This window comes from Ranitomeya imitator, chromosome 6 (assembly GCF_032444005.1).
Source record: "Ranitomeya imitator isolate aRanImi1 chromosome 6, aRanImi1.pri, whole genome shotgun sequence".
NCBI classification, from domain to species: Eukaryota; Metazoa; Chordata; class Amphibia; order Anura; family Dendrobatidae; genus Ranitomeya; species Ranitomeya imitator.
The window spans coordinates 491,869,845-491,897,413 of NC_091287.1; the positions used below are offsets into that span (position 1 = coordinate 491,869,845).

At 45.9% G+C, this 27,569-nt stretch overlaps 1 protein-coding gene across 1 annotated transcript in view; it reads right to left on the reverse strand.

Moving 5' to 3' along the window:
- RGS22 (regulator of G protein signaling 22) overlaps positions 1 to 27,569 on the reverse strand; it is a 189,938-nt gene that overhangs the window by 126,270 nt on the left and 36,099 nt on the right. The window contains exons 6-7 of the mRNA XM_069731649.1: positions 16,216 to 16,381; positions 13,875 to 13,986 (exon numbers count right to left, since the gene is read on the reverse strand). Of these exons, the coding sequence (XP_069587750.1) occupies positions 13,875 to 13,986; positions 16,216 to 16,381 (278 nt within the window). The remainder of the gene's footprint in view (positions 1 to 13,874; positions 13,987 to 16,215; positions 16,382 to 27,569) is intronic.

Here is a 27,569-nt window from a genome sequence, read left to right on the forward strand (position 1 = left end):
CCCCATAATGATAACGATTCCCCCATTGTGCCTTCTTGCAATAATGACCCTCAGTGCCTCTATATTGTAATAATGCTCCTGAACAGGGGCGTACATAAATAACAGGCGCCCTTTATAAAAAAAAAAGTCCTACCACGTCACAGTAAAAGAGCATATCTCCCAACATTTTAAGAAACGTAGAAGGAAATGTATTGCAGCACTTAAGACAGTTATTTTGCTCCTACTGAAGCCCCTGAGTGGTCTCACTCACTATGATACCCCATTCATGACCCCCGTAGAATAATAATGTAGAGAACTTGGCACACACCAGATGCTGTATAGTATAGTATTTAATTCAAGAGGTAGATACATACAAAACCAAATGTTTCGGTCATATAGGCCAAGTTCTCTACATAAATCTGTACGGTTTGTGAACCTACTTGAGCACCATCCTCTAGTTGTGCTACTGTGTTTTTCACATTGACCCCGTAGAATATTATGCCCCCACAAAGTATGATGGCCCCACACAGTATGATTTTCCCACAAACCTTACACAAAGTATGATGCTCCACAGCACACCACACATTAAGATTGACACCACAGCCTTCTACACAGTATGATATCCACCGCAGCCCCAAATATACAGTATGAGAGGCACCACAGACCCTCATACAGTATGATGTCCACCACAGGCCCGTATAAAAAGTCTGATGTCTACCAAAGCTCCAGACTGTATGAGGACCCCACAGCACATATACAGTATGATGTTCCACATAACCATATCATACAGTATGATGGTCACCACAGCCCCCAACACAGTATAATGTATCCCATAGACCTCCAGAAGGTATCATGCCCACCACAGCCACCCCACACAGTATGATGTCCACCACAACCACCTTACACAGTAAGCTGGCCCTCCCCACAGCCACACCACACAGTATGATAGATCTGTCATACTGTACACTATTGAGATCCCCCATAGCCAAAATGCAATATGACGGTCCCCCCACAGCCTCCTGTATAGTATGATGGCCTACCTCACAGTTCCCCATATAGTATGATGGGCCCTCCAACAGCCCCCATTTAGTATGATGGTGTCCAAACACCCCCATATAGTATGATGATACACCTCACAGCTCATTATATATTACTAGATTGTGGCCCGATTCTAACGCATCGGGTATTCTAGAGTATGCATGTCCCCATAGTATATGGACAATGATGATTCCAGAATTTGCGGCAGACTGTGCCCATCGCTGATTGGTCGAGGCAACCTTTATGACATCATCGTCGCCATGGCAACCATTATGACATCTACGTCGATACTGTGCCCGTCGCTGATTGGTCGAGGCGAATTCGCGGCAGACTGTGCCCGTCGCTGATTGGTCGAGGCAACCTTTATGACATCATCGTCGCCATGCTGTGCCCATCGCTGATTGGTCGAGGTCTGGCGGCCTCGACCAATCAGAGACGCGGGATTTCCAGGACAGACAGACAGACAGACAGACGGAAAAACCCTTAGACAATTATATATATAGACTAGATTGTGGCCCGATTCTAACGCATCGGGTATTCTAGAATATGCATGTCCCTGTAGTATATGGACAATGATGATTCCAGAATTCGCGGCAGACTGTGCCCGTCGCTGATTGGTTGAGGCAACCTTTATGACATTGTCACCATGGCAACCATTATGACATCTACGTCATAGAACTTAACACAATTGAATGAAATTATGAAACAGATCATCAAAATATATAAACCACATTACATGAACTGTAACTGTATTTAAATCATCGGACAAAAGAAGGACATTGACACTATAATACATTTATTAACAATATCAAGCCAAAATATTTTTGTACACCACATTTCTTGTGAATACCTTTTGACTACCTATAAGCAACTTTCCTTGTAAAGGGGTAGGAAGAACTTGCACCTTGACGTTGGATCTCATTTTAACTCTTGAAAATGCAACGTAGAGTTGTCCATGACCAAAAACGGGCTGCGGTAGATATATGCCAACACGGTGTAGAGTTTGATCTTGTGACTTGTTTATTGTCATGGCAAAAGCTGGTTTTATTGGAAACTGTCGACGCCGAAGCCTAAATGGAAGACCCGTGTCTGAAGAACATAAATCAATGCGTGGAATGAACACTTCATCTCCTTTTGCTGATCCAGTGATCACTCTTGCTTGAATGACGTGAGAATGGAGTCCAGTAACAATAAGGCGAGTTCCATTACATAGACCATTTTTCGTATTTAGATTCCACAGCAACATTATGATTGTTCCAACTTTCAGTTGAAGTCTGTGGGATGGCATTCCTGATGGCGTAAGACTATTTAAAAATTCAACTGGATAATGCTCTCGTTCATCTTTATTATCTACATCCACTGAATCATCACTTTTATACAACTTATACTCACCAGGCATTCTATCCATCACACGGGAATTTAGCAGAGCCACGGCATCATTCTTGGGACAGAGAATTGCATGAGAAGAGGCCCTCTCAACACTGCTTTGGTCGTTCACATCAATTTCAATGCATTGTCCAAAAACATCAGTTAAGATGCAGTCAGTGCACAACATGTCTTCTGGTATTTGAATAATATCTTCTCCAAGGTTGTATTGGTTGCTAAGTTCACCGTTGCCAAGTTTAAGAAGCCAGTTGCTATACTCTGGGTCCGAAGATCGCATATTGTTAATTAGTTGGAGTTTATTGAACTGTTTCCAAAGGTCAGCCATTTTTAAGCTGGACTCGATAACATCTGTTCTTGTTCCATTTGGTATGACTGGAAGGCATTGCCTAAAATCTCCACCAATGACAAAAACTTTACCTCCAAACGGAATTTTATTTTTTTCAGCAACATTTGTAGTCATTACTTCACGCAGAAGTCTGTCAATTAAGCTCAAAGCGTATTTGGGTGCCATGGTGCACTCGTCAAGTATGAAAACATGTGCATTTTTTAACAGTCTTCCTGCAAATGTGTCTTGTTTTATTCTGGAAATAGAGATTTCGTTGACTGGAACTGGTATCCCAAAGAGTGAATGGATAGTGCGACCTCCTCGTAAAAGGTTTGCTGCAATCCCTGTTGTAGCCGATGGCAATACGACTTTTCCCAACCCTCTAACGTGGTGCATTAAAGCTTCATAGAGGTATGTTTTACCGCTCCCTCCTGGACCGTCAATAAAGAAACATTTTGGCCTTGCATCTGCTTGGTTTTCTATAGCGCTCACAATAGTGTCATATGCAATCTGTTGTTGTTCATTTAAGGAGTTTGTCTTCTCTGTTGCCAGCAATAATTCATAAGCTTCGTCATACTCTGGAACTTGTGGAACTTGAATGGCAGGCTGGGGCAAATTAAAGTCTGAAAACGTTTTTCCATGTAGTAGTAAGATATTTTGGACATTTTGCATGGCATATGATTTGCAATTTTGACAACATCCACTTCTGCTGTGAAGACGTAGGCAGTAGTCCTCGATAAGATGTTCTTTAAAATTTGTCCAAAGTTGAGCTGGATTTGTAGGCGGTCCAAATACACAGATGTAGGCAAACAATTCACGAAGTTGCTTAGGCATATGTAGAGTAACTGCGTCTTCTAAAGTAAGTTTCCACACAGTATCATCCAATAGAAGTCCTAAGGCCAAAGCTGCAGCTTTAAATGTATCGTGCAATACTCCGTTAACTGTTTTCAAATCGTCATACGTTTTAGCTCCTTTGATATGTAGTAGTAACAGCCGAAGGCAATATCTTTATTGATCCTTGACACTAACAGTATACATGCGTCCAGTGGCGTAACTACAAAGTTAGGGGCCCTGGTGCGAACTTCCAAATGGGCCCCCCCCCCCCTGCAGCCCTGCCATACAACTCAATGTAACCCCCATAGAATAATGGCCACACATGATGCTCAATACTGTATAACGGCCACCACACATGATGCTGCATACTGTATAATGGCCACACATGATGCTCCATAGTGTATAATGGCCACACATAATGCTCCATAGTGTATAATGGCCACACATTGCTCCATACTGTATAATGGCCAGACAGTGCTCCATACTGTATAATGACCACCCACACATAGTGCTCCATAGTGTATAACGGCCACACAGTTCTCCATACTGTATAATGATCCCACATAATGCTCAATACTGTATAATGACCACAAATGATGCTCCATACTGTATAACGGCCACACATGATGCTCAATACTGTATAATGACCCTCCTCCTGTATGCATGACTCATCTCCCTCCTATCCCATATACATAGCTCATATTACCCCTCCTGCATGCATGACTCATATCTCCCCATGTATGCATGGCTCATATTCCCCCCCTGTATGCATGGCTCATATTCCCCTCCTGTATGCATGGCTCATATTCCGCCCCTGTATGCATGGCTTATATTCCCCCCTGTATGCATGGCTCATATTCCCCCCCCCTGTATGCATGGCTTATATTCCCCCTGCATGGCTTATATTCCCCCCTGCATGGCTCATATTCCCCCCTGCATGGCTCATATTCCCCCCTGCATGGCTCATATTCCCCCCTGCATGGCTCATATTCCCCCCTGCATGGCTCATATTCCCCCCTGCATGGCTCATATCCCCCCCTGCATGGCTTATATTCCCCCCTGCATGGCTCATATCCCCCCCTGCATGGCTTATATTCCCCCCTGCATGGCTCATATCCCCCCCTGCATGGCTTATATTCCCCCCTGCATGGCTTATATTCCCCCCTGTATGCAGGCTTATCTCTCCGCTCCTGCTCGGCGCGCCGGCTTATGTCCTCCTTCATCCCCCGTCCCCCCGGCCCTCATACTCACCTGTCTTCCCACTGCACGGCCGTGCCGACATCCCTCGCACTCTGTCCCGACTCCAGGCGGCGGCGCCGGCGCAGCACCTTCTTCCTGCTTGAGCGGTCATGTGACACCGTTCATTAAGATCATGAATATGCGCATATTCATGATCTTAATGAGCGGTGTCACGTGACCGCTCAAGCAGGAACGAGCTGCAGTGCAGACGCCGAGACCATCGCTGGAGCAGGGTGAGTATTCAAGGCAGCGGCAGCGGCAGCGGCGGCGGCGGGGGGGGGGGCCCTGGAGCGGGGGGAGGCACTGCCAGTCCGAGCCTGCCTGCCGGGCCCGGGCCCCTGACCTGCCGGGCCCGGTCGCACTGGCGACCGCTGCGACCGCGGTAGTTACGCCACTGCATGCGTCCAATTATTCTGCTAACTCCTCGTTGTCTTGGATTCCAAGTTTTATTCCAAACGTAATGCTCTGGAATCTCTCGGTACAAATACTGCCTTGCGTTTTCGTCACGTTGGTTCAGCAAAAACCATTCCATTAATGTTGATGTCGTGCTTAAAGTTTTTGAGACATCTTTGACTTCAGCATCTTCAAAGAAATAAAGCTGCTGTTGATTTGGTAAATGAATAGCTAAACGTATAATGGCATGGGACTGTGAATGCATTGGAAACGCAAATATCCTCCAAGCTGCTTCTGGAGCACTGACATATCTTGAGTCAAGATACCAGCAAAGTTGAGTATAACTCAATTCCTCTCTCCTATAAATATTGTCCAGCCAAGAGAAAATGATATAAAATATAACTTTTAATCATATTCAAGTAAAAACTACCCAAAAAAAAAAAGAAAACAATGATAAAGTGTATATTAAAATCTCAATTATCAATATTTATTGTCCATCCGGACCAACATCACATAGGGATATGGATACCTCCTCAGAGGTCCCTATTAAACATGCACTAAATTCAGTTCTGATCAGATTAGATGCCCGATCATAAATTACTGGACCGAAAATTAAACCATTCCGACATCATACACGATGCTCCTATTAAAGGGATATCTTAACGGTCCCTATGTGGACTAATTAGCTTGGTTACATACTTTGTTTGTCATACTCAGAGAATATATAAAGGAAAGATCTCACCCATCAGTCGTGCAGGCATCGATCATCCCCTCTTTGTTTCCAAGCAGCCAAGCTCCTTCAGAGGGAGTGGATCCAAAAAATGACCTAGTATGCCCTGTATAGGCTAATATGGCCCTGATCCCAGAACTCCCGCCCTTACAAGGGCAGTCCACATCTGACCCTTATATAGAATAGCCCTATTTGTCCCTGTATGTCCCGACGCGTTTCGTCTCTGCCACGACTCCCGTGAATTACCAGAATGGAACCCTAGTTTCTTACGCAGTAGCCAAGTACCCTATTTGAGCATATAGGTCCCCTGAGGAGTCGTGGCAGAGACGAAACGCGTCGGGACATACAGGGACAAATAGGGCTATTCTATATAAGGGTCAGATGTGGACTGCCCTTGTAAGGGCGGGAGTTCTGGGATCAGGGCCATATTAGCCTATACAGGGCATACTAGGTCATTTTTTGGATCCACTCCCTCTGAAGGAGCTTGGTTGCTTGGAAACAAAGAGGGGATGATCGATGCCTGCACGACTGATGGGTGAGATCTTTCCTTTATATATTCTCTGAGTATGACAAACAAAGTATGTAACCAAGCTAATTAGTCCACATAGGGACCGTTAAGATATCCCTTTAATAGGAGCATCGTGTATGATGTCGGAATGGTTTAATTTTCGGTCCAGTAATTTATGATCGGGCATCTAATCTGATCAGAACTGAATTTAGTGCATGTTTAATAGGGACCTCTGAGGAGATATCCATATCCCTATGGGATGTTGGTCCGGATGGACAATAAATATTGATAATTGAGATTTTAATATACACTTTATCATTGTTTTCTTTTTTTTTGGGTAGTTTTTACTTGAATATGATTAAAAGTTATATTTTATATCATTTTCTCTTGGCTGGACAATATCTTGAGTCAACAAAAGTTGATGATTCATCGTGATTGACTGTTTTCTGTTGTATTTCGATGTTAGCTTTGTCATGCCCCTTGTAGATGTACTTGAAGAGATATTTTACACTTTTTATTGAAGCACAGACTTCTATGTTGATGTGACAGTTGTAGCATTTTGATAAGTATGGGTTGTATGGGACTATCCATGAGTTATTTATAATTTTATTGTTGCAAGCAATGTTATCAATGTGTTGTCGCCGGTAGGATGGGTAGCCATCCAAGACTTTAACAGTGTGCTGTTTCAACTCCTTTGGAAACCCTTTTGTACACTTTCCGTTTTCCATGCATGGACTTTTTGGATTTGCTACACCGCATGGGCCATGAACCATATGAGAGACTACAATATTATACAGTTCTGGATACTTTTCTTGGTTAGGAATTTCAGCCCACACTATATTGTCGATTTCTTCCTCCGTACGAATCTTGGAATCCGTGTCTAAGATAATTAGTATATGCGCATGTGGGAGACCTCGTTTCTGAAACTCTATGACGTGTACCACTGCTACGACTGTTCCAAAAAGTCCATTTTTGATGTCTTTCAAAAGGCTGATGAGTTTCAGTCGAAATACGCGTGCGACTAAGTCCGGCCTGTGTTCAACTTTTTGCCAGGGTTCTAGATTTTCGGTAATTTCTGGCCATTTAGGATTACAGGTCATTGTCACAAAAATATCAGGTCTTCCAAACTTTGTTACTATTGCCATTGCATCTTGATAACGCTGTTGCATGTTGCGGGGGCTACCTTCAAACGACGACGGGAGGATTACTGTTTTTCCAATTGGAATTCCATTTTCAATTGATTGTTTTTGCAAATGTTCTTGAAGAACGCAGTAGTCTTCAACTTTAAGTTGTTTTTGGTTAATTCTTATGAAATTTAGACGATTAGCTTCAATTTTAACATATGCGTCAACTAAGTACTGTTGTGTCAGTTTCCCACCGTTTAAAATAGGATTGAAGTAATTTCGGACAGACAGACGAAAACTGTAGTATTGCAGCTGTGTAATTCTTCTTGAAGTTCCTTGTTGGTTTAGGTTTTCATGCCACCCTTGTTCACGTCTTGGAAAGAATAGTGGATACAGAAGAGCATCAAGGTTGCTGTGCAAAATGCTAATTCGTTGTGTCTTAGGAACCAAAGGGTTGTTTTGGTCTGGCTTAAGATGGACTAATATATCCCTTTGAAAAGGAGGTTCTCCATCATCGTTTTGAAAAACAACTGCGACCTCACTTACACGTGGTTTGTTGTAAAGTCGGGGATCCTGTTTACGTTCTTGTTTAATGGCCATGACAATAGAAGGCATTTCAGTACCATTTTGTATAGCCCTCTGTTCCTCCTCAGCTTGAACGTCTTTTAGCATGCGATATGCGGCAGCAAATGGGCTTATTTTTTGTAAATGTACAGCAATTTGGTTCATCAGTTCAGCATCACACTTTTCGTTTTCTTTTAGGTTCATCCTTTGTTCTGTAGCCTCATTTGTATCAATGATGTATAACTGTGCAAATTTTGGTGGTTGTCCTATTTCTGGGTGAAGTATTCCAGTGCGATGGTAGATCCAGGGGGCGGTGCAATGTTGGCACCGAATGAAGCAAACGCATGAGAACTGTTGATGCTTCTGATATTTTCCATAAAATTTCTACTATGTTGATGCATTCCTTTCATTAACTGCTCAAACAGATCTGAGTAGTGAGGTCTCGGTAGCATAACTTTTCCTTTTTGGCAGCATTGAGTAAACTGATTGTCAGATGGTTTTTCATCAATGAAATTCAGAGAGTCGCATTTAGAGCAAACTGCATTCATATTCCCACAGTAGTGTTCATGAATTGTACTTTCATTGTCTATTACATAATGTGCAAGTTGTTGAATATTGTCCTGGTCGTGCCTTAGTTGGTAGAGCATTCGTTTTTTATGAATTTGGCGATCATGTTGTTCCTGTTGCACTACAGTTTGCTGTGGTGTCTCCGGTTGACGATGGTGTCTGTGAGATTCCATATCCTGGGCTTGTCTGGTGGCAGTTTGTTGTGGTGTCTCCTGTTGGCGACGTTGTCTGTGAGATTCCACATCCTGGGCTTGTCTGGCGGCAGTTTCTTGTGGTGTCTCCTGTTGGCGACGTTGTCTGTGAGATTCCATATCCTGGGCTTGTCTGGCGGCAGTTTGTTGTGGTGTCTCCTGTTGGTGACGTTGTCTGTGAGATTCCACATCCTGGGCTTGTCTGGCGGCAGTTTCTTGTGGTGTCTCCTGTTGGCGACGTTGTCTGTGAGATTCCACATCCTGGGCTTGTCTGGCGGCTGTTTCTTGTGGTGTCTCCTGTTGGCGATGTTGTCTGTGAGATTCCACATCCTGGGCTTGTCTGGTGTCAGTTTCTTGTGGTGTCTCCTGTTGGCGACGTTGTCTGTGAGATTCCGCATCCTGGGCTTGTCTGGCGTCAGTTTCTTGTGGTGTCTCCTGTTGGCGACGTTGTCTGTGAGATTCCGCATCCTGGGCTTGTCTGGCATCAGTTTCTTGTGGTGTCTCCTGTTGGCGACGTTGTCTGTGAGATTCCGCATCCTGGGCTTGTCTGGCGTCAGTTTCTTGTGGTGTCTCCTGTTGGCGATGTTGTCTGTGAGATTCCGCATCCTGGGCTTGTCTGGCGTCAGTTTCTTGTGGTGTCTCCTGTTGGCGAAGTTGTCTGTGAGATTCCGCATCCTGGGCTTGTCTGGCGTCAGTTTCTTGTGGTGTCTCCTGTTGGCGACGTTGTCTGTGAGATTCCGCATCCTGGGCTTGTCTGGCGGCTGTTTCTTGTGGTGTCTCCTGTTGGCGATGTTGTCTGTGAGATTCCACATCCTGGGCTTGTCTGGTGTCAGTTTCTTGTGGTGTCTCCTGTTGGCGACGTTGTCTGTGAGATTCCGCATCCTGGACTTGTCTGGCGTCAGTTTCTTGTGGTGTCTCCTGTTGGCGACGTTGTCTGTGAGATTCCGCATCCTGGGCTTGTCTGGCATCAGTTTCTTGTGGTGTCTCCTGTTGGCGACGTTGTCTGTGAGATTCCGCATCCTGGGCTTGTCTGGCGTCAGTTTCTTGTGGTGTCTCCTGTTGGCGATGTTGTCTGTGAGATTCCGCATCCTGGGCTTGTCTGGCGTCAGTTTCTTGTGGTGTCTCCTGTTGGCGAAGTTGTCTGTGAGATTCCGCATCCTGGGCTTGTCTGGCGTCAGTTTCTTGTGGTGTCTCCTGTTGGCGACGTTGTCTGTGAGATTCCACATCCTGGGCTTGTCTGGCGTCAGTTTCTTGTGGTGTCTCCTGTTGGCGACGTTGTCTGTGAGATTCCACATCCTGGGCTTGTCTGGCGTCAGTTTCTTGTGGTGTCTCCTGTTGGCGACGTTGTCTGTGAGATTCCACATCCTGGGCTTGTCTGGCGTCAGTTTCTTGTGGTGTCTCCTGTTGGCGACGTTGTCTGTGAGATTTCACATCCTGGGCTTGTCTGGCGTCAGTTTGTTGTGATGTCTCCTGTTCCCGATGTTGTCGTTTTCTTGCTGCTGCTGCTGCTTTTCTGTCATCCTCATTGGCGTATTTTCGTTTACGACCCATTCTACATACAGGGAGACGCAGGCACGCACCCTACACAATGGCGGCACTTGACAGAAGTGGAGGACAATGATGATGCCAGAATTCGCAGCAGACTGTGCCCGTCGCTGAATCAGAAACGTGGGATTTCTACGTCCTTTATGACATCATCGTCGCTGTGCCCGTTGCTGATTGGTCGAGGCCAATTCTGGCCTCGACCAATCAGAGACGTGGGATATCTACGTCCTTTATGACATCATCGTCGCTGTGCCCGTCGCTGATTGGTCGAGGCCTGGCGGCCTCGACCAATCAGAGACGCGGGATTTCTACGTCGATGCTGTGCCCGTTGCTGATTACATCAGAGACGTGGGATTTCCAGGACAGACAGACAGACAGAAAGACAGACAGACAGACAGAAAGACAGACAGATGGAAAAACCCTTAGACAATTATATATATAGATGATGGTACACCTCACAGCTCCTATGTAGTATGATGGTCCAACTCACAGTCCCCTCCATTTACTATGGTGGTCCTCCCCACAGTCCCTTATATACTATGATGGTCCAACTCACTGTGCCATATATAGTGTGATGGTCCCCCACAACCACCCAAAAATTTAAAAAATCCCTATAATCACCTAATTCAGACCTCTCATCCTCGGCAGCGTCTGAGTCCTCTTCTATCCATTCTCGCAGCGGATGCTGGCGGCGCGATGCAGTGACGTTATTGCACTTCCAACGTCACTTGTTAGTGCTGGCCTCAGGGAGGTCGCAGCCAGAAAGGACATCAGCGGCCTGCTGGGGCAAGTGATGGAGCCAGCAACTTTGTGATCTGTCACCACTGTTAACATTATTGGTGTCTTGAGGATGCAGATTCTGATAACACGGTAGCAGACAAGGCAGCCCACGACCAGACAGGCCTTTCTGGCATTTGCCAGAATTGCCAAATGGCCAGTCGGGCCCTGCAGATCAGTATTAGATCTTCCCAGCTCCCACATTTTAACAGACTGTCCACCATTAAATTGTCCTTTTTTTCTCTGGCACCAAACACTGCGCAGCTCCTCAGCTGACTCCTCTGTCACTCCATTTAGAAAGAGGGGCAGTTGTCTCTCTCCCAGCTACAGCTCACATCTTGGCTGGTCACTCACTAGCTTACACATTCGCATCTGCTGAGTCCCAAGCAAGCAATACACGCTGAACCCATTCCCTGGTTCTTAGTAAAACAATGCAGGTGCACTCCTAACTAAGCTCTGCATTGCTAGGTGTCACTGTTCACACCAAGCTGCCAACACTATGTCACGGATCCCCACAATATGTCAGGGATCCCGGGGAGGATACCTTTATCGTCCCCACCACTCACACCAATTTGTCACGAACCGGGGGTTGTTTGGTTGCCCCTGGTTCCTGAAGGGGATTTATCTATATCCCACTTCCCAGTTCTGGTTTGGAACCTGCAGCTCTTTGGCACCCCCTTACCCTCAGGTCAGATTAGGCACTGCACCTAGGGTAATTAGTCGCCAGAAAGGCTGCCTGCTATGTACTGGCAATTGGGCTCACTGCAGCGAGGACAATTTAACTGCCCCCACTCAGGCTGGAACAATAATTAACAACGCTGCCATCGCTACCCCAAATGCACAGAACAAAGTATGCTGCCACCAGCTCCAATTTTCCCAAGGATTAACGGGTCCGGAGCCAACCCAAATCAGTAGCGTTATTCACTTCAGAGGAAGCAACAGATTGTTGATAGAGCAGGAAGAGATAAGCTAGTAATTTTATATTTTACTCCATAACGAGGTAGGCAGTGTTTACAAAGTATTAAAAAGATATTATAAAGGAGACAATCAAAGTATGTACAAAGTGATTACGAATAAAAAGAGGATTAAAACAGAAATGAACACTCACATATTGCTTAGATCATTCCAGGCTATCCATGCTGGTGGGAGGAGCCAGACGTCACAATGCATTGAGGGTCTTGTTGCAGCAGTGTCCCAGGCAAGAATGAAGGGTGGGCTGAGTGCAGTACCTTATACTTCTGGGCTTGTGACATCACTAAAGGGGCTGGTTTACCTGCACCCTGCCCTAGCTGCCAGGGTGCACATTTTGGTAAGAAAACTTATAATAATCATAACTGGGCTTGAGAACCTAGCAGAATAACGGCTCACACATCACTCATCTTATATGGAAATTAGCTTTCTAATGATTCCAAACTCAGACTAGCTATTCTACTCTGTTCAGGAGAAATCCATTTTTTGGGTTCTTTTGGTGCTAGAATTTAGCAAAAGGCGCTGTAGAGAAGCTCTGTCAAAGCACGTTCCAAATATGTATCTGTCATATTTGTATCATACACTGGTGTCGCATTATGGCTTCTTTAATATCTCCCCCACATTCAGCAAGCACATGGGTTTTTAGACAAAGACTTTCCTTGCTAATTAACATTCCTATTGGAGGGGGAAAGGAAGGAGTGAGGAGAGAGTGTAGTGAACATGTAATGTTCCAGTAGGTGTGATAACAAGGAAAATCATACGCCATTTTATACATTATCGTGACACTAGGACTTAACCCTTAATTACCTGGCCTTGCTATAACATATATATCTATGGAAAAAAAAACTTGATGGGCACATGTTGAGTGTTTTGCTACTTTTAACCGCATCAGGGTTCGGAAACCCTGGAGTGGTTAAAAGAAGTATCATGTTCATTCTTCGGGCAGCTTCATTTGCTTGGAAATAGCCTGCTCTGAAAGAAAACTCTGATGGCACCACTGTTGGGTTAAAGACGCCATGTGCACATGGCTAAACTGATTTTCCTGAATGTGACCAGAGCCTTTTTTTCTTAAGCATTTTTTAAGAGTTTTTAAAAAGCTTGAGAAGAGTTTTTAGCCTGAAGCATTCTTTACAGTCTTATGATTTGGTAGCGCCTAGATAGAGCGGATACACTCTAAAAACATCAGAATCAGGCTATGTTCACATGAGCGTGTAAAAAAAATATTCCACTTTTCATCCATAGAAAACAATTATTCATCTGTATTGTCATCCATATGCAATTTATACAGTATCATGTTTGACACATTAGCAGTTATTACAATTTGCAAAAGCACATACAGTTTCCTATTTTAATAATTGCAATGTATCTGTAAAAATTGAATGCCGTGCAAATGATCCATATGGGATCGGATTTGTTAGTGCACTCGCAGACTTTAATAGACGCATTTGTCCCGACAATCTGAAGACACTAGTACATGCCGCGATTTTTTTCACACATTCGGTCCATGTAAGAAAAAAAGCCCAATTGAATAACATTGATCCGAGTGCAGTTTTTTCCATGAACAGCACTAGGACTGAAAATAGAGTCTTATGAACGTAGCCTTAACATAGCCTAACTGTAGGAATGAAACACATCATGTACACAGGCACATAGTGTTGTAATAATTGATATACTCTATATACAATTGCCGAATATTGTTACTTACCTTGGCTACAAGTATCACCCCAGGCGATGGTCCCAAACCCCGAATTTGTGGTATTGAGAATTGTACTTTGCTTTGCTATTGTAAACCATTCTTTTGTCTGTGTAAAAGAAGCCTGTAAAAGATATATGTAGTTGTATGAAATCAGTGACAAACTTGGCTTACAGAAGAAGAAAGTCCAGTAGGCAACTAATAATCAATCATCTGGCTCTACTAAAAAAGCATGATCCAAAAAATAAGAAAAACTAAAACTAGAAGTTCCAAAGATTCCAAGGCACCAGAGAGTAATTTAGGCATAAGACGCAGCCTTTAGCTCATCATTAAAATCGCATAGTGACAATGCAAAAAATAAGATAGACGGTGCAACGTTTCGGCCCTAACAGGCCTTTATCAAACCAGAAATACAATAAAAATTACAGCTAATGAATCACTGGACTAAATAAACAATAAGTAGGAAGCAGAATATAAAAAGGAAGTAATAACTATAATAGAACTAAAAGCCAAACAAACAGAATAGACTTCAAATTAGAAAAAAAATATGCTAACAAAGCATATACTACTGTAAATGTTTTCACATTATGAAGGGGGATGAAGGAGATGGTTTGAATTTGAAAAATGTAGAAAACAGATAGCAAACACTCTATTAAAGGAATTTGTTAATTCTTTAGTGAGCAGATGAGAGAACCCGAACAGTAAAGTTCAGGGTCTGTACTGAACACCTACTGTTTGGGAACGGACCCCGAACACGGACTTCACCTCACATGTTACTGTTCAGGTTTGGCCCCCGAAAACCTTGTGTTTCTCATGCTGCCATCTGCATGACAACACGAGACACACCAGCGGCTCTGATCGGCGGTAAGATTAATACCACCGGTTGGAGTTATGCGGCTCCCACACTGTCAGATGACAGCGTGAGTCAGCAACTGTAATTAGAGGTAAAAAGTTTACCGCACTGTAGGGGCCCGGCTCGGAATGCAGCCTCAGTGACCTACAGTAACTTAGATGACGTTACTGCTTGTCACTGACGCTGCGCTCACAGAAGCTCATTCTCTAGTGGTTCTCAGCCTGGACGGTCACATCTTGGCACCATCCAGGTTGTAAACTATCTATCCCCCAGACATGGATTACGGCATGGGACAGAACGTTGAACAGGTGAGGGATATGGTTGTTTGTTTATTTTTGTGTTTTTACAGGAGACAATGGTTTCAATAGAATGGGCGTTAGGTGAGTAATACTGTGTTTGTTATTTTTAAATAAAAAAGTAAAAGTGTTTTTTTTTTTTATTTCAAATAAAGGACTTTATTCTGTCTGTGTGTTTATTTACTATATACCTGTAGGATTTCTAATGGATAGGCATCTTTAGATGCCTCTCCAGTACTAAGCCATGGGCTTGATATCACTGGACAATACAAAGGTGACATCAACCGAACAAATATGAACCCCAATTGCCACTACCACATCACAAGTTAGAAGAGCTGGGCAAGGCGCCAGAATTGGGGTGGCTGGAGGTTGCTATTTTTAGACTTGGGGGCCATGAATATGAGAATACCATCCTCCAGCTGTCTGCTTTAGGTTGGCTGGTTGCCAAAAATGGGGGGTCCAGACCGTTTATTTAAATTATCTATTTAAATAATTTTAAAAAATGGCATGGGGACCCCTCTATTCTTGATAACTAACCTTACTAAATCTGACACCTGAGGGTTGCAGCCGGCAGCTGACAGTTTTGCCTGGCTGAATATCAAAAATACAGGGGAACCTATGCTGTTTTTTATTTATTTATTTATAGCGCAGGTGGTGGCTGATGAACACTCCCATCAGTCGCCACCTGCTCTCCCTGTTATTAACAGGAGCAGTCGTAGGCTGATGGGAGTAGTAGTCCCATCAGTCGACGCCTGTGACCGTAGGGAAACGTTTTGCCTCCTGTCACAGCTGGGGCTCACACTGTCATCAGTGTGGGAGCCGCGGCTCTCTGACCAATGCTAATGATCTTACCAGCAGGGCTTCTGGCTGCTACACCCCCACCTATCAGACTAAGGATATACCATCAATGTTAAAGTCCTGGACAAACCCTTTAATTAGCTTAGCTGAAATAAGCTTTTTTCAACTATTTAGATTTTACCTCTGGATGTATATATACTGTTGCAATCAAACCTAAAGTGAAAACTGCAGGAGAATCTACATCTGCAACTCTGCACAAAATAGTCTTGTGGATTCCTATGATTTTGCTCCAGAATCCACAGCAAATTTGACGTGTGTGGATTTACACTAAGACTGCCAAAAAGGTGCACATTGCAAATATTCTTTCCATCTGTAAACTATGACAAAACTATTTGAAAGTCCATACTTGGCCAAGAGTAACAAAGAACGTCTTCATAATTTCCTCATTCTCAGTCTCAAGGGATGGAGAGGCCTCTGCCACTCTTTTCACTGTCCAGGGATGGTAATGTACATCAATCTCTAGACTCACTCCTGTATTACTCACTTTCACCTGGGACAGCAATTTAGCAAGTCTGTAATTACAGAACAAAAACAATTATTATTATTATTATTATTATTATTATTATTAATGGGAACCTGTCAGGTCCACCATGCCCTCCGCAGCAGTCATTTATTTATTATTAAATTCCCTGTCTAACCGTCCCTGTATAACTATTTTCTGTAAAAAAAAAGAGGTTTACATTTATCCAGAATTTGTATAGGGTCTATGCACACAGAGATTTTGAGAAGTCGTTTGGAGCATGTTTGCTCCAAATAATGTAAAGAGATAGACATATTGCCCACATTCCCCCTTGAATAACAAGTGTTATTGTAAAATGTAATGTCAATTGTGACATGCGTTAGTAATGCAGATAATGTGTGTTGTTTGACAGTAGGAACAGTGAGAGTTAATGTTTGGGACTAGCCCAGAGTGGGAGGTGCTAAGTTGAAGGGAAAAGAGACAGTTTCCTGTCAGAATAGCAGAAAGGGCTCAGTGTGCTTAGAGAAAAGACCTAAGGTCTAATGTGAGCAGCATCGCATGACGCGTGTGTCCTTAATGAGAGAGGAGACAGAGAGGTAGGATAGCAAGATCCTAGAGTGATCGATTGGGGAAGGGTCCTAGCAGCACAGCCTAGAGTTTATAACTCCAAGAGGTTACAGGCCTAGATGGGACAGAGCATGTAAGATGAAGAGAGTGCTCCTGATGAGAGTTCCAGAGTGTCAGAGACAAAAGAGAAAAGTAATACCCATAGCGGCAAAGTATCCTAAGGAAAAAGGATGTGGAACCGCAGGTTAAGCATTACAAGCTGGTCTGTAGTACTGAGCTGGGTTGTGGCGAAGTAGCCCAGAATCAAGGCCTCTTTCTCTACATTATGCTACTCTCAGATTAGGTGGCAAAAACCTGGTGACAGATTCTCTTTAACAGACGTTTTTATGGGTAAAACTGATATTTAGCTGCCAAACCATAAATTAAAATACCACCAAGAACATGACGATGCAGATTTTGGTCACACCAACGTGTGTTCATACACATACATACACTTACCTATCAACAAGTTTTGAAAAATGGAAACCTTGGAGAAAACCAAATGGATCGCCCCCAAATACAGGGCCACGCGTTTCGGTTCGGTTCTGAGGCTGTCACGGTGGCTAGACCCGGTCCGCGACCCTGCTAAGGGGCGTCCAATAAAGGTGGTACAGTCTGTCAGGGATTCGTGACGCCACCTGTGGTGTTTGGTCAGGGTGACCGACGCTGCTGTGGGGTCCGCTGGGGTCAGGGCCGGCGTCAGCACCCGGCGCACCTGGGCAAATGCCGGGGCCCTAGAGAGAGAGGGGGGCCCACTCACGCTATCATAGATACAGCTGGGAGAGCAGAGCAGGAGAACATGCTCTCTCCGCCCACAAAGTCACTGTTGGCTGCGTTCTCTTAACCCCTATGTGCCAGCTCTGACACAAGCATCTTCTCACTCAGTCAGTGCAGCCAGGCAGGCACACATAGGGGTTAAGAGAACGCAGCCAGTGTGACTGTTTGTGGGCGGAGAGAGCCCCTGGCTGGCTGCAGTGCTGAACTTATTATCAGGCAGATTCCGGGGGAGCTCCATCCTACCAGTGCCTGAGTGAGTGCAAACTAAAGTATCCAGCAGTGGTTGGACTTGTGGCTCAGTCTGCTGCTGTCTGTCTCCGCTGCCTAAAAATGTGGATGATGTCTGGAGGAGGAGATGGTGGAGAGCAGCCTGCAACCTGCAGCCGCCCAGCTCACCCAGAACCCCAGAATACATGCATTCCTCACCAACCTGCACCAGTGGGGTAGGAAGAAGCTTAACCCCTTCCCATCTGTATGAAGGTTATTGCTGAACCTTAAAGATAACAATCCGACCCGCATAAATGGGGTTAACCAGATGCCAAGAGGAAGGGGAGCTGCTGCCATGGATAAAACTGAGCTGTGGGCTGTATGTTGGGGCCCTGTGGCCCCAGGCTGGTGACTGGAGGGACTCTGCCCAGTGCTGGCATGTGGGTGATTTCTGCGTCTCAGCTTCTCTCCTCCACATCACACTGTGCAGTCACAGCAACATTGGTTGTCTCTGTCCAGGTCCCAGCAGCTGCCACTGCTCCCACCAAGGACATGGCATCACTTAACCCTTCCCCTGCGGCCACCGGCAACAAATCCACATTATTCCTTGATTAAATCAGGTTCCAACCCAATAGAGGAGCAGACATTTCCTGCTGCCATTAGGGTCCGGGAGGGGGTGACATTGGCTGCCCTGCTACTCTGTAGTGGGGGGTGACAAGTGTAACATGGGGTAACGATGACGGAGAAATGCACAGGATAATAGTGAGCGCGACAGAGGGCAGTGTATGGTATGGAGCAGTCAGGGGGTGGGCTGCAGGATCCCCCCATACTGTACATGACTGCTCGGGACAGGGAGGCGTTTAATGAGCTTCTAATGACAGGGCACTAATTGGGTCATTAGGGTTTGTGGAAAGGATTCAGTATCAGGTCCCTCATTAATGCCCGAGCCGCCTGTAACTTTGTAGCACAGATCTGTTGGGGCCGCAAAACCAAACAACGTTGTTTATGTAGAAAAGTCTTTGTTTCATAGAAAAACTCAAAACAGAAAAGCACCTCTCCTGTATATATACACTGCACAGCACCTTTCCTCCTGTATATATACACACTGCACAGCACCTCTCCTGTATATATACACTGCACAGCACCTTTCCTCCTGTATATATACACTGCATAGCACCTCTCCTGTATATATACACTGCACAGCACCTTTCCTCCTGTATATATACACTGCACAGCACCTCTCCTGTATATATACACTGCACAGCACCTTTCCTCCTGTATATATACACTGCACAGCACCTCTCCTGTATATATACACTGCACAGCACCTTTCCTCCTGTATATATACACTGCACAGCACCTCTCCTGTATATATACACTGCACAGCACCTTTCCTCCTGTATATATACACTGCACAGCACCTCTCCTGTATATATACACTGCACAGCACCTTTCCTCCTGTATATATACACTGCACAGCACCTCCCCTGTTATGGACCTGGTGGTTAGGAGCACCCGGAACGACCTGATGGTTAAACTCACACAGGACAAGCTCTGGGAAGTGGGAGCTCTGCTGACCGCAACCCCTAATCCTATCACACAACTAGAAATAGCCGTGGAGCGTACCTAACTCTCCCTAGACGCCTCTTCACAGCCTAAGAGCTAACTAGCCCTAGAGACAGAAAATAAAGCCTACCTTGCCTCAGAGAAATTCCCCAAAGGAAATAGGGATTTTTGTGTACTCACCGTAAAATCCTTTTCTCCGAGCCATTCATTGGGGGACACAGACCGTGGGTGTATGCTGCTGCCAATAGGAGGCTGACACTAAGTGATACAAAAAAAAGTTCGGTGCAAAAGCAGTAGGAGATCAATAACAATATATGAGCGTATAGCATGTCATATTCTAAAAAAACAAGCATAAGCTAATAACAGGGTGGGAGCTGTGTCCCCCAATGAATGGCTCGGAGAAAAGGATTTTACGGTGAGTACACAAAAATCCCTATTTCTCCTTCGCCTCATTGGGGGACACAGATCGTGGGACGTCCCAAAGCAGTCCCTGGGTGGGGACAACAATAGATCAGGCCCTGTGTAACCGCTACTTACAAGTGCGCCACCGCGGCCTGCAGAGTCCGCCTGCCCAGACTCACATCTGTGGAAGTGTGGGAATTATAGTGCTTCAAGAATGCATGCGGACTGGATGAATCCGCAAGCTTGCAGGCGTGCCTTGCTGACGCCTGGTGCCTAGAACCCTTGATAGACAGGGAGATAGGCTGACATCTAGCACGGAAGGACTCCTGGATGGTGAAAAGAATTCACCATGTTATCATGGTCGATGAAACGGCTAAACTCTTCCTGAAAATGACAGGAAGCCTTCCACTACCGTCAGGAAGCCCAAATAAAATGTCCAACCTTCAGAAGGACGCTGTCCTCAAGACGTACCTACTCAGAGCACTCACTTCGTCCAGAATATGGGGGATCTTATTCCATTTTGTGGACTGGAGCCAAAAGAGATGAGGGAAGAACTATGCCCTCATAACAGTGGTAATACAGCACCACCTTGGTAACAAGGGATGGAGATGGCCTGAGGACAACCTTGCCTCGAAGGTAATAAGGGAAAAAAGTCTGAAAGAGCAGAGAAGCTAGCTCCGAAGACTCGTCAGAGTGAGAATATCGCAGAGGAGAACGGGACGACTTTCCCTGATAGTAAAGTCTGCCCGGATGAAAAAGGAGCCTACTGTAAGGCTCCTAGGCATAATAAGGTCCCAATGATCTAACGGTATGCGATAGGGAAGAACTACGTGTGAAAACTCCCTGTGAGAAAGTCCCTACTTGCAGTTGTGCTGCGATAAGGCGAGAAGATACTAGCTCCGCAAACAAAAAACGGACGTGGTCAGTGCGGATCTCTGAGGATCACTGGGGCCCCTTTCTGCTTCCGAAAGGCTTTCGGAAGCAGTGGAAGGGGAGTTATGGAAACTGGTACCACGGCAGAACCAGAGCATGGAGAGCGATGGCTCTTGGATCTCGAGGCCGAACAACGAACTCGAGTACATTGGCCTTCAGTCTGGATGTCATCCCATCTACAACTGGAGAGCTCCAGTAAGGACAGATCTGATGGAAGACTTCGGGGTGAAGTTCCCACTGACTTGAGGCGGAACCCTGACGGCTGAATTTGTTTGCCGTTCAGAGTTCTACTTCTGGGATATATACTGCCGAGATCACCGAATAATAGACTTCGGCCCATCAGAGAAAGTGAGGTACCTCGGTCATGGCGCCTGATCGTGGGTACCTGCTAGATGACTGACGTAAGGCACGGCCGTGGCATTATCCAATTGAATTCGGATAGGGTGACCTGCCAGAAGACAGTGGACCTGATGTAAGACTACCGTTCGGATCTCCAGAACAATGATGGGGAGAAGAAGACTGGCATTGGTAGTTACTAATAACCATTGAACCGGGAGAAAGGCCCTGGATAAAGAAGGAGCTCAGAGACTATTGTCTGAAAGTCTATTTGACTTGCTGAAAACGAGCGGAGCGAAGGAAACCGTTTCCATTGTCGTCACCATTTTTGCTCAGAACTCTCTTAGCAAATCGAATGAAATGAGGGGTGAGTAATCAAGTCCTCAGAACTCTCCTTGCGCGAGCTCCCTGTTGAAGGGCCATGACCTTGTCTCGAGGAAGAATTACCATCCTTCTAGAAGTGTGCAGGATCATCCTCAAAAAGGATATCTGCTGGGCTGGAAATGAGGAGAACTTGTCTAAGTGTAGCTGCCAGCCCAGGAGAGAAGGTATCGCAAGAGATATAGATGACTCAGCGTAGTCCTGGAAGGGCGGCCAGACAGACCAAACAGGGCAGGATGAGCACGCCTCTAGAGTGCAAGAGAAACATGACATCCGCCATGACCCGAGCGAACATTCTGGGTGCGGAAGCAAGGCCAAAGGACAAGGTTGTGACATGAAAATGCTGTTGATGAATGGAAAGGCGAAGGAGTTTTTGCAGAGGGCAAGCAACCCGAATGTCGATATATGCCGGAAACTGCACCTTTTTCTGTTGAAGTAATGGCTGAGCGGAGGAACTCCATCCAAAGAAGGAGGACCATGTCAAAGGTTGTTAGAAGTTTGAGGTCCAGGGTCGATCTTACTTTTCGTTCCCCTGTTTGGAACCAAGATCTCTTAGATCTAGACTGTGCTGGACAATCCTTATACAATCCTTTGTCAGTCTCCCGCTCAAAGGATTTGATTGGCCAGTTGTTTGTGAATCAAGGTAGTTAAGGTCTCCAGCCAGGCCATGCGGCCGCTAGGGAGGATAGAGCGCTGGACTCGAAGCCGCAAGACGGAACGAACCAGATTTGCTATCTGACAGTCCGTGGTATTTTTAATTGATGACCCATCAGGTAGGGATACTGGTAGGAATACCACAGGAGATTCTACCCGGTTAATCTGCCCCATGGCAGAATGTGCGGCTGCATCAGCAGGTCATAGTCTCTTGCCATCTCCTCTTTTCACGGTGCAGAGATAAAAATTAGGAACCCTCGATCCATCAACCTCTTAACAGGGAAGTGGAGAGGAATTGTCCGCCTTCTTGCATCATCCACTAAATAGTGGTGATGCAGAGGGGGGAGCTCGTATGCCAAAAAGGGTGCCTATATACAGTGGGGCAAAAAAGTATTTAGTCAGTCAGCAATAGTGCAAGTTCCACCACTTAAAAAGATGAGAGGCGTCTGTAATTTACATCATAGGTAGACCTCAACTATGGGAGACAAACTGAGAAACAAAATCCAGAAAATCACATTGTCTGTTTTTTTAACAATTTATTTGCATATTATGGTGGAAAATAAGTATTTGGTCAGAAACAAAATTTCATCTCAATACTTTGTAATATATCCTTTCTTGGCAATGACAGAGGTCAAACGTTTTCTGTAAGTCTTCACAAGGTTGCCACACACTGTTGGTGGTATGTTGGCCCATTCCTCCATGCAGATCTCCTCTAGAGCAGTGATGTTTTTGGCTTTTCGCTTGGCAGCACGGACTTTCAACTCCCTCCAAAGGTTTTCTATAGGGTTGAGATCTGGAGACTGGCTAGGCCACTCCAGGACCTTGAAATGCTTCTTACGAAGCCACTCCTTCGTTGCCCTGGCGGTGTGCTTTGGATCATTGTCATGTTGAAAGACCCATCCACGTTTCATCTTCAATGCCCTTACTGATGGAAGGAGGTTTGCACTCAAAATCTCACGATACATGGCCCCATTCATTCTTTCATGTACCCGGATCAGTCGTCCTGGCCCCTTTGCAGAGAAACAGCCCCAAAGCATGATGTTTCCGCCACCATGCTTTACAGTAGGTATGGTGTTTGATGGATGCAACTCAGTATTCTTTTTCCTCCAAACACGACAAGTTGTGTTTCTACCAAACAGTTCCAGTTTGGTTTCATCAGACCATAGGACATTCTCCCAAAACTCCTCTGGATCATCCAAATGCTCTCTAGCAAACTTCAGACGGGCCCGGACATGTACTGGCTTAAGCAGTGGGACACGTCTGGCACTGCAGGATCTGAGTCCATGGTGGCGTAGTGTGTTACTTATGGTAGGCCTTGTTACATTGGTCCCAGCTCTCTGCAGTTCATTCACTAGGTCCCCCCGCGTGGTTCTGGGATTTTTGCTCACCGTTCTTGTGATCATTCTGACCCCACGGGGTGGGATTTTGCGTGGAGCCCCAGATCGAGGGAGATTATCAGTGGTCTTGTATGTCTTCCATTTTCTAATTATTGCTCCCACTGTTGATTTCTTCACTCCAAGCTGGTTGGCTATTGCAGATTCAGTCTTCCCAGCCTGGTGCAGGGCTACAATTTTGTTTCTGGTGTCCTTTGACAGCTCTTTGGTCTTCACCATAGTGGAGTTTGGAGTCAGACTGTTTGAGGGTGTGCACAGGTGTCTTTTTATACTGATAACAAGTTTAAACAGGTGCCATTACTACAGGTAATGAGTGGAGGAAAGAGGAGACTCTTAAAGAAGAAGTTACAGGTCTGTGAGAGCCAGAAATCTTGATTGTTTGTTTCTGACCAAATACTTATTTTCCACCATAATATGCAAATATAATGATAAAAAAACAGACAATGTGATTTTCGGGATTTTTTTTTCTCAGTTTGTCTCCCATAGTTGGGTCTACCTATGATGTAAATTACAGACGCCTCTCATCTTTTTAAGTGGTGGAACTTGCACTATTGCTGACTGACTAAATACTTTTTTGCCCCACTGTATGTCCACAGAGTACAGGTCTCCAGGTGGACAGGACAGGTTGTCTGGCGTTAGGCCTGGATGCAGAAGAGGAAACATGGAGACGACACTCCGTGTGCTCGTCTGTTGATGGTGTGGGGAGATCGGTGCCCTTTAAAGGACCCGTCGCCCTTAAAAAACAGGCCAGGCATGGCATCCCACGTAGAGGCTTCTGTCCAGTGAATCGCTTATCCGAATTGAATGACAAATGCTCTCGAGGGAGTTTAGTCTCTGAAGCTCTGGCAAGCTCAGGCAATATCCAATCCATATTCAGAGCCTTGTTGTCATCAAATCATTGGTGAGGGAGCAGGAAACGAAAAACTTCCGTTTTCTAGATGCCTGTATGCTTCTAGACGCCTGCACGTTTCTAGAATACTTGCGGCCCCTGCTAGCCGACGGCACCCATGTAGGATAGGGACCATGTATATTGGTCCTGCGAGCACTCCAAACACAGAGGGTACACAGAGGGATTCAATCTCTTGGTCAGAGAACCATGGATTGGTCAGTGAAGAAGTCCACTGAGGGGAACTAGAGGATAAAGCTGGGGTCGGCGGCGGAGGGCTCCTCGGACTGATCAAGCGCCTTTAAGACCCAGAAATATTGGTCATACGCCTTTAAGACCAGAGAATACTGGTCATGCGCCTTTAAGAACAGAGAATACTGGTCATGCGCCTTTAAGACCAGGAAATTCCGGCAATGCGCCTTTAAGATTGGGGAATACCGGCCATGCGCCTTTAAGACCGGGGAATACTGGTCATGCGCCTTTAAGACCAGAGAATACTGGTCATGCGCCTTTAAGACCAGAGAATACTGGTCATGCGCCTTTAAGACCAGAGAATACTGGTCATGCGCCTTTAAGACCAGAGAATACTGGTCATGCGCCTTTAAGACCAGAGAATACTGGTCATGCACTTTTAAGACCAGAGAATACTGGTCATGCACCTTTAAGACGAGAGAATACTGGTCATGCACCTTTAAGACCAGAGAATACTGGTCATGCACCTTTAAGACCAGAGAATACTGGTCATGCACCTATAAGACCAGAGAATACTGGTCATGCGCCTTTAAGAACAGAGAATACTGGTCATGCGCCTTTAAGACCAGGAAATTCCGGCAATGCGCCTTTAAGATTGGGGAATACCGGCCATGCGCCTTTAAGACCGGGGAATACTGGTCATGCGCCTTTAAGACCAGAGAATACTGGTCATGCGCCTTTAAGACCAGAGAATACTGGTCATGCGCCTTTAAGACCAGAGAATACTGGTCATGCGCCTTTAAGACCAGAGAATACTGGTCATGCGCCTTTAAGACCAGAGAATACTGGTCATGCACTTTTAAGACCAGAGAATACTGGTCATGCACCTTTAAGACCAGAGAATACTGGTCATGCACCTTTAAGACGAGAGAATACTGGTCATGCACCTTTAAGACCAGAGAATACTGGTCATGCACCTTTAAGACCAGAGAATACTGGTCATGCACCTATAAGACCAGAGAATACTGGTCATGCGCCTTTAAGAACAGAGAATACTGGTCATGCGCCTTTAAGACCAGGAAATTCCGGCAATGCGCCTTTAAGATTGGGGAATACCGGCCATGCGCCTTTAAGACCGGGGAATACTGGTCATGCGCCTTTAAGACCAGAGAATACTGGTCATGCGCCTTTAAGACCAGAGAATACTGGTCATGCGCCTTTAAGACCAGAGAATACTGGTCATGCGCCTTTAAGACCAGAGAATACTGGTCATGCGCCTTTAAGACCAGAGAATACTGGTCATGCACTTTTAAGACCAGAGAATACTGGTCATGCACCTTTAAGACCAGAGAATACTGGTCATGCACCTTTAAGACCAGAAAATACTGGTCATGCACCTTTAAGACCAGAGAATACTGGTCATGCACCTATAAGACCAGAGAATACTGGTCATGCACCTTTAAGACCAGAGAATACTGGTCATGCACCTTTAAGACCAGAGAATACTGGTCGTGCACCTTTAAGACCAGAGAATACTGGTCGTGCACCTTTAAGACCAGAGAATAATGGTCGTGCACCTTTAAGACCAGAGAATACTGGTCGTGCACCTTTAAGACCAGAGAATACTGGTCGTGCGCCTTTAAGACCAGGGAATACTGGTCATGCGCCTTTAAGACCAGGGAATACTGGTCATGCGCCTTTAAGACCAGGGAATACTGGTCATGCACCTTTAAGACCAGAGAATACTGGTCATGCGCCTTTAAGACTGGGAATACTGGCCATATGCCTTTAAGACCAGGCCAGGTACTTCCTTACCCGGGTACTGATGTAGAGTCGATGTGCCCCTATAATGCAAAAATACTGTCACCCCAGTGTGAGCTGGCCGGGTGGACCAAGATGGCCACCGGGAGCTGCAGAGTTGATAAAATCTCGCAGAGAGCGAGAAGCGCCAATTTGGGGGGCGGAGCCACAGACACGATGTTGAATAGGCCCAAGCCGGGGCCTAAATTTCTGTAGCCGGCGGGCGACACCAGCGGGGCGTTCCAGGCAAGACTTCCAGGATGCGGCCTACAAATCGGCCGAAGCCGGGGACTAAATTTTTGCAGCCATCCAGAGCGTTACCTCAGAGAGGTGGGCCACAGGGAAGTGGCTGAGGCTGCCTGTCAGCATGTGGATATCCCTCTGAAGATGGATCCACTCACCATTGGTGCGCGTCCCGGCATGGAGCCGCCGCGGATGTGGGTTTCAGCGCTGTTCTGTGCAGCGTGGACGGTGCAGGGATAAGCCTCAATCCATCATCCGTTTGTTAGGGAGGTGGAGAGGAACCGTCCGCCTCCTTGTGCCATCCGCTTTCACAGTGGTGGGACAGTGGGGGCTGCTCGGACGCCATAGAGAGGGGCCTCTGTACAGCCACGGAGTTCAGCCCCCGGGTGGACAGGGCCAGTTGTCCGGCATTAGGCCTGGCTCCAGGAGAGGATACATGGAGGCGACACTCCATGTGGTCGCCTGCTGTGGGGAGATCGGGACCATGAAAGGAACCGTCGCCCCTGAAGTGAGCTCAGGCATGGCTTCCCACGTCGCAGGAGAGGTATGGGGAGGTATACTCGCCGTGCTCGCCTGTTGATGGTTCGGGGGAGATCGGAACCTTGAAAGGAACCGTCGCCCCCTTCACTCCGTTAATTAAAAAATAAAAATTTACAGAAAAGTAAACAATAAAATAAAAACGTTGGGGTCTGAAACAGACCCATGTGCCTCCTACAGACACTAAGCAAGAACTGGTTAGCTGAGAGCCAGCAGGAGGGTATATACTGCAGGGGAGGAGCTAACTTTTTTTTGTATCACTTAGTGTCAGCCTCCTATTGGCAGCAGCATACACCCATGGTCTGTGTCCCCCAATGAGGCGAAGG